General features: G+C 45.1%; 1 protein-coding gene across 4 annotated transcripts in view; it reads left to right on the plus strand.

The window, feature by feature from the left end:
- Positions 1–10,422, plus strand: part of LOC124979828 (ABC-type organic anion transporter ABCA8-like) — a 70,349-nt gene extending 59,927 nt beyond the window's left edge. For all 4 annotated transcript variants that reach the window (XM_047544591.1, XM_047544593.1, XM_047544592.1 and 1 more), the window contains 10 exons: positions 142–259; positions 912–1,003; positions 3,044–3,204; positions 3,612–3,687; positions 3,761–3,855; positions 4,164–4,283; positions 4,501–4,641; positions 8,179–8,258; positions 9,397–9,452; positions 9,582–10,422. In XM_047544591.1, the coding sequence (XP_047400547.1) occupies positions 142–259; positions 912–1,003; positions 3,044–3,204; positions 3,612–3,687; positions 3,761–3,855; positions 4,164–4,283; positions 4,501–4,641; positions 8,179–8,258; positions 9,397–9,452; positions 9,582–9,680 (1,038 nt within the window). In that variant the 3' untranslated portion in view covers positions 9,681–10,422. The remainder of the gene's footprint in view (positions 1–141; positions 260–911; positions 1,004–3,043; positions 3,205–3,611; positions 3,688–3,760; positions 3,856–4,163; positions 4,284–4,500; positions 4,642–8,178; positions 8,259–9,396; positions 9,453–9,581) is intronic.
- The last annotated feature ends 1,624 nt before the right edge of the window (positions 10,423–12,046 follow it).

Below are 12,046 nucleotides of genomic sequence, written 5' to 3' on the forward strand. Positions count from 1 at the left end.
AATGACCACTAAGCATGTCACCAAGCAGAGGCACGTCTCTGATGCCAGGTTTGAGCAGGAAAGGGTCAGAGCAATGGGGAGAGAGCTGATTCCGTTAATGGAGAAAACCCAGGTCTGACATGATTCACTTGTCCTTTACAGAAGCCAGTCATTATCGCCAGCTGTCTACGCAAGGAGTATGCAGGGAAGAGGAAGCATTGCTTCTCCAAGAGGAAGAGTAAAATAGCCACCAGGAATGTCTCATTCTGTGTGAGGAAAGGTTGGACACGAGACTTTCCCTTGGGTGGCTCAGAGCTCTCCTTAGAGCTCCATGGTTCCTGGGGAGAAGCTTTTAGGCACCACCTCTGGGCTCGCTTGCAGGTCCTCAAGGGTGACCTCGACAACCCTTTTTACACGTCTCATTTCTAAGTTAAACTAATTCACTTGCCCCATGAATTGGGGCACAGTCACATCTACAGTGAAACCATCAGCTGTTACAGTGAACCACTGGCGCCATGATGTTGTTCTTAAATGAACACAGTTGATTTCCCAATGGTCGTTATTCACAAGAGAACAGGCTAGGGAGGCACCAGCATGTCCTGTCATCTCAACCAGCAAGTGTTAGATGACCTCAATTCATTGTTACACAGTGGTTAGGATCACAGGAGGCAGACTCCGACACTCCTGGCTTCAAAGAATGACTTTGCAATTTTCCATCAATGTGACCTTGGGCGCATAACCTTATTCTTAAGAGATTTTATCCCCCAATATGTAAGAAGAAATTATGGTAATTTCTCAGAGTGGTTGGTGTGACAATTCAATGGGATATAGCATATAAAACACACCACACATCACGTAGTGAGACTTTAGACTATTACTCTTAATTTTACTATTATATTTAAATCACATTGTCACCATTTATTTTTTTTCAGGTGAAGTTTTAGGATTGTTAGGACATAATGGAGCTGGTAAAAGTACATCCATTAGGGTGATAACTGGAGACACAAAATCAACTGCTGGCCAGGTAGGTGAATTATGTGGAAAATATATCAGCCAGTGGTGCTGAGAATAAGTGTGCAAGCTGTTACGACTTTATAGACAGCAAGGTGCCACTCAGTCATTACATGATGGAAGTGATTTAATGCAGTACACAGAAGAATAGTGCAAACATTGACATTTACATACACACAACACTTAAGCCCTGAAAGGGAATAATTATCCATGTCTTCAAAGGCAGTAAAGAGGAATTTTCTGTATCAGATCAGAAATCAAAATCCATATAAATTCAAGTTATAAATCAATAATAATACATAGACGTGCACTTGCAATGAGCAGCATCTTCCCGATATGTAATATTTTAATCTTGAGTTTAATTGCTTTAAGAAACCCAAAAATGTTTATTAGTTATAATCATCATCCTTCACAGAGTGCTTAGCTACTGGAATATACATTTTTATGCAAACACACTGTTTCTTGGGAATGTTTCTAATGAACGACTTACAGATGAGCCCCAGGGATGTGAGGTTGACTTGTACTTCAACTTCATTTAATTAAGTGGCCAGGTAGGCAAAAATAAGAGCTCAGGTATATCAAAGAGACATCATGGGATAGATATAAAACTTTTCTCCCAAATTCTGTGGCAGAGTTTTGAAAATTCCTTTGGGAAAGTATGTCCAGGGAAACGCAGGACAAAATATAAAGTGGGGGAGGTCTGTGGAATCGCCCCATGGAAAGGGGTGGATCATCCAGCCCAGAGGAAACGCACAGCCAGCAGTGGTATTGGCAAGTATCCCACTAAAGGGGAAAGAAAGCAGGTGTCACCAGCCTCTGGAGCCACGGTGAAAGCAGGTGTTCACCAAGGGGACCTGAGAGAAAATGTTGGTGAGTCAGAAAGTCCTGACTGATGTCACTCAGTACAGTCCTGCTGTTGACAGAAGCAGGGAGCTTACAGAGGAGTAAGAGCTCACTGCACGGAAGGGAGGTGGCGATGGTTTGTTAACTGTGCAGGCTCCTTGCCTCCAAAGTGACTGCCCTCCAACTCAGTCACCAGATGGACCCTAAGTCAACATTGAATCTCTCATTATACATGCAAGCGAAGGAGATATAGCTGCTCATTGACATCTTGAGACAAAATATTTTAAAACCGAAGCAAGGTCTGAAATACAAAGCCAACTACTGGCAAGTCATGACACGAGCTTAATGGGCTCAACCGGCGGGATGTTTTCAACCTTGTCATTCTCTTGCTTGAATATTTTCAGGGACCACTCTACTCCAGGACTGGCAGGTCACCTCCCCTTGTCTTACGGGGCACAGCAGGAGTTGATGGCCACGTCCTCTGCTGCAGCTCTGTCCCTCTCTCCTTGCTCACTCTGCCCCAGGACCCCTGCCTCTGCCAGGGGTCCAAGAACACATCAAACTGCCCCCCTTCACAGGACTTTGCTCTCAGTTGCTCTGCCTCAAATCCCCACCTCCAGCCTTGTCCGTGACTGGCACCTTCTCTTCTGCTGAAATGGCTCCTCAGCAGACAGGTCCTCTGATCAAACACGCCCAAGTCCCTTCCCCTGTTATTCTCCACCCCGGCTCATAAAGGTCCACAACAGCACCCCTTCTGGCCTCTCAGTCCTGTTTGCTCATTTCTCCATGACCCGATCCACTCAATAGAACGAACAGTCCCAAACAGGGCAACAGTTACTCCATTGTCCATTGTCCCAGCGGGCAGCAGCCTTTGTCACATAGAAGGCACCTATAGACATTTCATCCATGAGGGAAGCTGAAGAGCAAGTCGTTAACTAAGGCACTTCATTCAGTCAGTGATGAAAACGTTGGCCATCACTGGGGGCCAGGAAGGCAGGACACCATATTTGTGGGATCTTTGATACTCAACTCAAATACGTCGCCGGCTGTGCACACATTAATGTGCATGTATTTACTCTGATACGCTTCCTTCTCTGTGAATGAACACAGAGCATGAAGCTCAATTTGGTCCTTCAGCGTCTCCAGGTGTGTCGAGAGGGCTGTGGCGGAGCTGGTCAGAGAAGCGCCACAGTCTGACCTTCATCCACAGGTGCTCCTCCAAGGCAGCAGCGGAGGGGACGCCCCGGGCTTCCTGGGGTACTGTCCTCAGGAGAATGTGCTGTGGCCCAACCTGACCGTGAGGGAACACCTGGAGGTATTTGCCACCGTGAAGGGACTGAGGAAAGGGGATGCCGCCGTCGCCATTACACGGTACTCGGGGAGCCACGCCTGTTCTGGGTCTGGCCTGGGGAGGAGACGGGAGTGGCACCCTTCACAGGAGACTCAGGATGGGAGGCTGTAGACAGGGACCCAGGTCCTGCTGGGCAGATGTGCACCTGGAAACTGGTTTTCTCAGATCTCCAAGCACTGATTTTTTTTTCTCTTAATTAACCATAGGGAGAAAAAAAATGTATTTGTGCAATTTATCAAAACACTACAATTTAAACTGTAAAACAATTCTTTGGCTATCTTTTAAAAGAGCGCTGTCTTTGTGGGTGGGGATCCAACCAGACAGTGCTGTGCCCTCCCCTCCCCTGCCGCATCGCCTCCGGGCTCTGCTCCACCCTCGCCCTCGCTGGCCTCGTGGAGCCCACTGAGGCTCTGCTGGGTTCCTCCAGGTTGGTGGATGCGCTCAAGCTGCAGGACCAGCTGAAGGCTCCCGTGAAGACCTTGTCAGAGGGAATAAAGCGAAAGGTATGGGGTGGGGCTCAGGTTGCTCTGGGCGCCCCGCGGACAGGTCCAGGACGGCCTGCCCCTCTCGTTCCAGCTGTGCTTCGTGCTGAGCATCCTAGGGAGCCCGTCGGTGGTGCTTCTGGATGAGCCGTCCACCGGAATGGACCCCGAGGGGCAGCAGCAGATGTGGTGAGGAGCATCACCCCATGGGGACCAGCACAGACCACCTTGGAGGGAGTTTGTGCACTGTTTTTCTCCTTGAAAAATTGTCCCTTAAATTATTTCTTAATGTGAATATATATCTAACACACACACACATATATATATATATCACCTGGCTGGCCCGTACCCATCCTCCCTGTCTTCTTGAGTCCTCCCTTGCTTAATCTCTTCTGCTAATTATTCACATTCAGGCCCAGTTAAGATTTCTTTTTTTCTATCCTTTTTGGGCTTACAGAAAGATTCCCTAAATTATAGATACTCTCTTGACAATATAGGCAGGCCATCAAGGCTACCATTAGGAACACCAAGAGGGGCGCCATCTTGACCACCCATTACATGGCAGAGGCAGAAGCCGTGTGTGACCGCGTGGCCATCATGGTGTCCGGACGGCTGAGGTGAGAGCCTGTCTTGAGGTCACAGTTGACTGTGAGGTGCGTGTCTGGAAGATTTTGTCTGTGGAGCGAGAGAGGTCACTATGAACGGCCAGTGCTGCAGCACCAGGGCTTAGCATAAGGACCTTGGGGTTAGCCAGCAGCAATCAAGGGTCTTCAACATTGTACCAGACACCTTTTCTTCCCTTCTCTTATGACCTCGTGCTCCTCCGACCTCCAGGTGTATCGGTTCCATCCAACACCTAAAAAGCAAATTTGGCAAAGATTACCTGCTGGAGATGAAGGTGAAGACCCCTGCACAGGTGGAACCCCTCCACGCGGAGATTCTCAGGATTTTCCCCCAGGCCGCTCGACAGGAAAGGTAAAGGTGGTTGTGGATTCCTCTTTTCCTGTCAGTTACATCCATCTGTAAAGGAAATGTCAGGCAAAGATTCTTCTTTGGACAAAGTAGGAAGCAAGCTAGAGAAGAGAGAGCTGATATAAAAGCTCTGCTACCTGTTACCAGGTACTGTCCACATCTCTGGTCATCTTATTGAATCCTTGCAGAGACTTTCAAAGTAGATACTGTTATTCCAAGGAAAAATGAGACCATTTCAAAAGTTCTGTGAAAATCCAGTGTTTCATAAGTGAATTCTTTATCTGTATAAAGAGGAAAAAAATTGACAGGGAGACAGATTAGGTCCCATGACTAAGCTAATGAGTGGCCAAACCAGGATGTCAATCCAATTGTTTTGTTTCAAAGCTATTAATACTTTGAATTTTGTGTGGATTTGCATAATGGCACCATTCTGAGGAAAGTTATAATAGCCGAAGTCAAAGATTAACTTCTGGGTCATTTTTCACACCTAGAATAACCTTCAGGAGAAAAAAAAATTAAAAAAGAGAGCAGGAAAAAAGAAAATAAAGAGAAATAAGTCATAATGACAAAGTGGAAAAATATATTTCTAAGGTGGAGTATAAACATAAAAGCAAGGTGTGTGTCTGTGACTGAGTGGAAATACATCACAGAGGCCCAGGGAGAGAGCCAAATAGATGAGGATAGTTACCCTCTCACCACATGAAATGCTATCCTACCAAATATGATCTAAATCTTTATGACTTTCAAATGCCGGAGAGACATTTATCTGAGAAATAAATGAAAATTACTGTGGCTGTCATTACCTACTGAAGTCCTGACCTCCCGATCAGAAGCTGGGTGACGTTACCGTGCGTTGGGGATGTCGTGTGAGCCTGGTCGAGAGCATGTGAGGTACCGGCAGGTACACCAGGTGCACCGAGATCTCTGCCCTTGCTAAGAGATGAGCAGTATCAGGAGGCAGGTGAAGGAGGACGCCGAGGATCAAGCGCTCAGCTTAGAGAGTAAGGTGGGAGGTGATTCTGCGAATCTTGGTTTCGTTTGTTTATTTCCGCAATCCCACAGTGCCGGGGACTCGAACCTGGGCCTCCAGCATGCGAGGCAGGCACTCTACGAGATGGGCTCTATGGCCTGCACAGCGAATCTTGGAAGAACATCTGCTGTGCACCTGCTCACTGCCAGGCAAGACCCCCGAGGACGCAGAACTCTCTGTCTTACGCCCCCTCCCGCCCTCCAGTTCTTCCTCTTTGTGAGCCACCTCCCCCACTTCTGGGTAGAGAGTCACCCGAGACTTTTCATTGACACCAAGCAGACTCTTGTCTACCAAAATAAAGATCCAGATACCACATGACCCTGATAATCCAAACACTGTGATACGGGCAGAAAGACAGAAAGACAGAAAAGAACAGAGAGCCCGGAAAGAAATCCATGCTGACATGGTCAGTTGGCCTTCAACAAAGGGACTAAGGATGCACAATGGGGAAAGGACAGTCTCTTCAACAGGTAGTTTTGGAAACTAGATATTCACATGCAGAAGAATGAACTTGGACCCCATTTTCTGCCCTACATGAAAATCAGTTCAAAGCTTTTAAAGACTTAAACCTAAGACCTGAAACTGTAAAATTCCTAGAAAAAGTATATATATAAGTGAAAACCCTATGACATGGGTCTTGGAGATGAGTGCACGGATATGATACCAGAAGTGATGGCAACAAAAACAAGACATAAACATGTGGGGTTTCAGCAAACTAAAGAGATTCTGTATAGCAAAGGCTGTAATCCACAGGGAAAAGGCAGAGCTGCAGGGGGGAGGGTATCTGCAAACTGTGCATCTGATAAGAAACTCCTGTATTCTGATAACTAAATAATAACCTGATTTTAAAATGGGCTAACCACTCCAGGAGACGTTTCTCCAAAGAAGACATGCAACAAGTATATGGAAAAAAAAAAGAAGTTCAGTGTCACTTGTAATTGGGGAAATGCTCATCAAAATCAGAATGGGAGACAGCATCACGCCTGTTGGAAGAGCTACTATTGAAAAGAAAGACAACTGTGGGCAAAGATGAGAAATCAGAACACCTGCACACTGTTGGTGCAAATACGAAAGGATGCAGCCACTGTGGAAAACAGTATGGAGGTTCTTCCAAAAAAAAGCCAAAAAAGAAAAGCAGAGCTACCATATGACCCAACAATCTTACTTCAGGGTATACATAAACAAGAAATAAAACCAAGATCTCAAAGAAAGATCTGAACTCCCATGTTCATTGAAGCAGCACTGTCTGTTTGGTTTTTAAATTTTTTTATTTGTTCTTTTTAGTTATACATGACAGTAGAGGGTATTTTGACATATTATACATACATGGAGTGTAACTTCTCATTTTTGTGGTTGGACATGGTGTGGAGTTACACTGGTCATGTATTCACATGAACGTAGGAAAGTTCATGTGTGAACTGTCTACGACTGTCTTTCCCAATTCCGTGTCCTGCTTCACTTCATTTCCCTTTGTCTAATCCAGTGAACTTCTATTCTCCCCTCCCTCTTATTGTGTGTTAGCATCCACATATCAGAGAGGAATCCGACCTTTTGTTTTTTGGGACTGGCTTATTTCACTTAGCATGATATTCTCCAGTTCTATCCATTTACTAGGAAATGCCATCATTTCATTCCTCTTTAAGGCTGAGTAACATTCCCTTGTGTATATATACCACATTTTCTTTATCCATTCATCTGTCGAAGGGCACCTAGGTTGGTTCCGTAGCTTAGCTGATGTGAACTGAGCTGCTATAAACACTGATGTGGCCGTGTTGTGATGGTATACTGATTTTAAGTCCTTTGGGAATATGCTGAGAAGTGGGATAACCGGGTCAAATGGTGATTCCATTCCAAATTTTCTGAGGAATCTCCATACCGCTTTCCAGAGTGGCTGCACTGAAGCAGCACTATTTACAACAGCTAAGACATGAAAACAACTTATGTATCCACTAACAGATGAATGGAATTTTAAAAAGATCATGTTTTATACGTACAATGGACTACTACTCAGCCTTTAAAAAAAAGGGAATTTTGCAGTACACTACAACACGGATGAACCTTGAGGACTTTATGCTAAATGAAACAAGCCAGTCACGTAAAGACAAATACTGCACAATTCCACTTGTGAGGTATCTAAAATAGTCAAATTCATAAAATCCAAAAGTGGAAGGGTGGTTTCCAGAGACAGAGTGGAGGGGAAATGAGGAACTGCTAATCACAGGCATAAATCTTCAGTTAAGTAAGATGAAGAGACTAAAGATCTGCTGTCCAACCTGATACCCATCCAACATGACATTAAGCTTTTTGTTTTGTTTTGGTTTTGGGTACTAGGAATTGAAACCAGAGATACTTTACCACTGAGCTACCTCCCCACTCCCTTCTATTTTTTATTTTAAGGCAGGGTCTCTGCTTTAAACATTCTTAACCATGATTATAAAAGGTAGAAAAGACCAGAGCGATGTTGACAGGTAATTTGCATCTGCTGCAGCTGGTCTCCCCTCTCCTCTCAGGTACTCTTCTCTGATGGTTTATAAGTTACCAGTGGAGGACGTGCAGCCGCTAGCCCAGGCTTTCTTTAAATTGGAGAAGCGTAAGTACCATGACTTGAAAATAAGACCCCGAAAAGAAGATAATTCTGAATGACGTAATACTCTATCCCCATGGGAAATGAAATGTGACCTAATGCCTTCAATTTAAAAGTTGGAATCTCAGATTGAATTTTAGGAGCCCCAGAATCATAGCGACGAAGGTGTTTTCTGTCCGTATGTGGCAGAGAAGGCCAGAAGTGATTTTTATCTTGGCTTTGTGGGACTTTTTTTTTTTTTTTTCCGTGTGTTTTTGCATAGATATTGACCCAACCTAAGTCAAAACTTAATCATCTGTGCATTTAAAGAAAATGCTTTCTAACAGCCGGCATAGCGTTTTATTGCCTTCGGCGGTATATGAGGACACTGGCTCTTATCTGGCCACTGACCGTCTCCCTGGGTCTGTTGTGCTTTACCTGACCACAGGTCCTCCTGGCCATGGTAGACCATTCACTCTGCAACCCTGAACCGTGCTGATCAGAACTCCCCCTCTAGACTGACTTAACTGTCACTGCCCCATGACGTCTTTGCTTGCTTGTCACCTGCCCTAAGGAGGAGAATCCGACCTCCTGGTTTCAGAAGACCCTGTGACGCCTGTCCATCACATCTGCAGTCATGCCCAGAATCTTCTTTCCATTCTCTGGACTGAGCACCCAATCTTCAGGCCGTGTGGCTGTTCCCTGCACTCCCTAGATTGGCACCCGGCCCAGCCCTAGCCTCAGACTGGGGCCGGCCTGTTTTCATTCTGCTGGGCTCCTGGCCAAACTCCGACTGCCCTTCACAGTCTATTTTGATCAACAAGAAGGGTTTTCAATCCATTTAGAAAGAGTCACTCCCTTGGAAACCTCGGATATTCTCCCCTATAATCTACATGCCAGGAAGGAAACTTTGCCGGCCCATGTTCTCCCTTAAACCCAGACTTCAAAAACTGCACGGCCCATAAGCCGAACAAGAGCCGTTTCTTTCCCACATCTAAGTGAACGTCAGTGTATTTTTAATGGGATGATGTATTTAAAACATGATAAATGTGACCTTTACCTCTTTAAATCGTGCAAACATGCATCGTTTGTGTGACACGTTGACTTACAAGACCGTCTAGGCCTGAGAACCTGCCGTCCCCTAACGCGCACTCTCCTTCCGCAGTCAAGCAGAGCTTCCGCCTGGAGGAGTACAGCCTCTCGCAGTCCACCCTGGAGCAGGTGGGTTGGCTGGCTGGTTTCATACCATGCATGGAGCTGAGTGTCTGGGATGTGCATGCCCTTTGCGCTTGAAGCTGTAGAAGGTAGGTGACAGCCCTCCCCTGTATTTATGTGTTTCCTCCCTTGCAGGTTTTCCTAGAGCTCTCCAAAGAGCAGGAGCTGGATGACTTTGATAATGAACTTGATCCTTCTGTGCAGTGGAAGCTTCTCCCACAGGAAGAGCCTTAGGCCACGAGGGCTTCGTGTTCCCCTGTAAGGCTGTGGCTGCTTTATAAAGACATTTATTTTGGTAGCATCTGTGTCATATTCTTAGGAACCGTATTACACACACTGAGATGGTTCTCCTTGCGGGGAGAGGGGGAGCCATGCGGGTTGCTGCAGGAACAGCACCAAGGACCTGTCTGAGCTGCCTCCAGCCCAGCCTCTGCAGGCTGCTCTGGCTCCATTTATCTGCATAATGCTGAATGAATGTATTTACTTTTATACAATTGTTCAAGTTTCTGAGTATGATAAACAGATTTTCTTTACTATTTTTGAGCCGAAATCTTAAAACACGCTTTTCTAACCCAGAGTTAGAATTCCATGTATTTACTCTCTGGATATTTGAGACTTTAAAAAGCTGATATCTTCATAAAAATAGAAGTAGGTTTTAGTATGTTTGTTATGACTCAGAGTAATAAGACATCGCCGGTCCTAATGTCTGATATCAATATAGTTAATATGCCCACTGGTAACACTATGGTACTGATGCACTCTGGAAAGCCCAACCCTGCTGTTAGGAGTAGATTGCACTTTTATTTCTGTAAAACAACTGTGTCCCATTTACGTGGTATGTTCAAACACAGGCCTTCGAGATGCCTGGATTGTAACTGATCCTCCGTGGGTATGTGTCACTTGATTTCAGAAAGCTGATAAATGTAATAACAGAGCAAATGATCAAGTCGGTGAAAAATGGAAAATAAATATCATATATATATTTTTGAAACATGCTTGTTATTTTGTGTACTTCACGTGGTTTTCTCTCTCTTGACTCAGTGGCCTGCTGTTTACAAATTCCATTGAAATCCTGTTAAAATAGTTTCTAACACTGACGATGAGCTGGTAAAGCTGTAGATACGGGTGGTAATCACTCTAGGACATTCTGCCATACCAGCCTTTTAGAATAATTCTTTGGATATTGGCCTCATTATTACCCTTCATCTTCTAAATATATTAATTAAAAACCAATTCTTATTACCTCCCGTGACTACCCCCAATTCATGGATAAAAACAGACGATTAACAGAGAGGTTTCCTATCTCTATTTTGTTGGACTTAACTGTGTACTTTTTGTTTCACAGAAAGCTGAGACTCAGAATCCCAAGAAAGGTATCTAAGCCCACGTTCACCTCTTTCTAGACACGTTTAGGGGTCAATCCCACAACTGTGTCCAGCCTCCACATATCCCATTGCTGTGTGGAAGAATCCCAGGCACCAAACCCTTCTCTGTTTTACACGTGGAGATCGAGGCTCAGAGGGTCAGTAAAGGTCACATAATTGGCCACGATCACACAATGGATAACTCGCCCATCCAAACTTCAACCACATTTGACTGCCAGGGCTCCGGCCATCCTCACATGGACCTGCCTCCTGCACTTACTGAGCACTCGTTTCAGAAGGCAGTGGACAAAGGAACCCCGATACTTCTTGGGGTGCTCACAGTTCCTTCACGTGTATTGACATGTAGTGAGGATAAAGCCAGAGGACAAGAGGATGACGTGCAATCCATGGTCACGTTTCACGTTATCGACAAAAGTATTGTCCTCAAATAATTGGAAAAGGAAAGAAGCATTTTGATCGAAGGCCTTTTGTGAGTGGAAAGGCATTTGACTTTGAATCCAAGGAAACCTGTGATTCTGTGGGAGACAGGAAAACACAGCATTCTGGATGGGGGAATCCAGAGCCCTTCAACACCTGGAGTCCTTCACCTTGGTGTTTTCAAGTCCTTCACCATTGGGGTTTTCATCAAGAGTAAAAAAAAATTCAGATTCATGCCATGATTCAATTTTTTCTTGAATAAACAGTATATAGGTTTGCAATTAAATACTTAAGTCAGCAATATGTTTTGAAACCTCTTGAGAAGACAGGTGACTCAGTCAGCCTGGGAATTGCAAACTCCTCTTGCTTTGTGGACTCCCCCCCCGTGGGTGGGTTCAAATTGCTCTTGAACCCACAGGAAAAATTCACCATCGCCTGAGCTCTCTCTACACTTCTCTTCAAAGCAGGGGTTCTCAAAGGGTCATCCGCGTGCCAAAGTGATCCCCATGTGCGAAAACTTGCTGGAAATGCGAAGTCTAGTGGCCCATTTCAATCCTCTTCAGTCAGTGACTCCGGAGGTGGAACCCAGCCATCGGCCTTTAGCAAGCCCTCCATGTGACATTTGAGAACCACTAGATTACTTGCTCCCATCCTCTGCCTCTTTTAGGAGTATCAAGTAAAAATGAAATATGTATAATTAGTTCAACTTTCTTCAAATTCTTAAGAGCAAAGAATGGCTCAGGTATTTACAGTCAGGTGCACTGAGAGGAGGTTGAGTCCTGGCTATCCCATATCATT

Source organism: Sciurus carolinensis, chromosome 3, assembly GCF_902686445.1.
Source record: "Sciurus carolinensis chromosome 3, mSciCar1.2, whole genome shotgun sequence".
Lineage (NCBI taxonomy): Eukaryota > Metazoa > Chordata > Mammalia > Rodentia > Sciuridae > Sciurus > Sciurus carolinensis.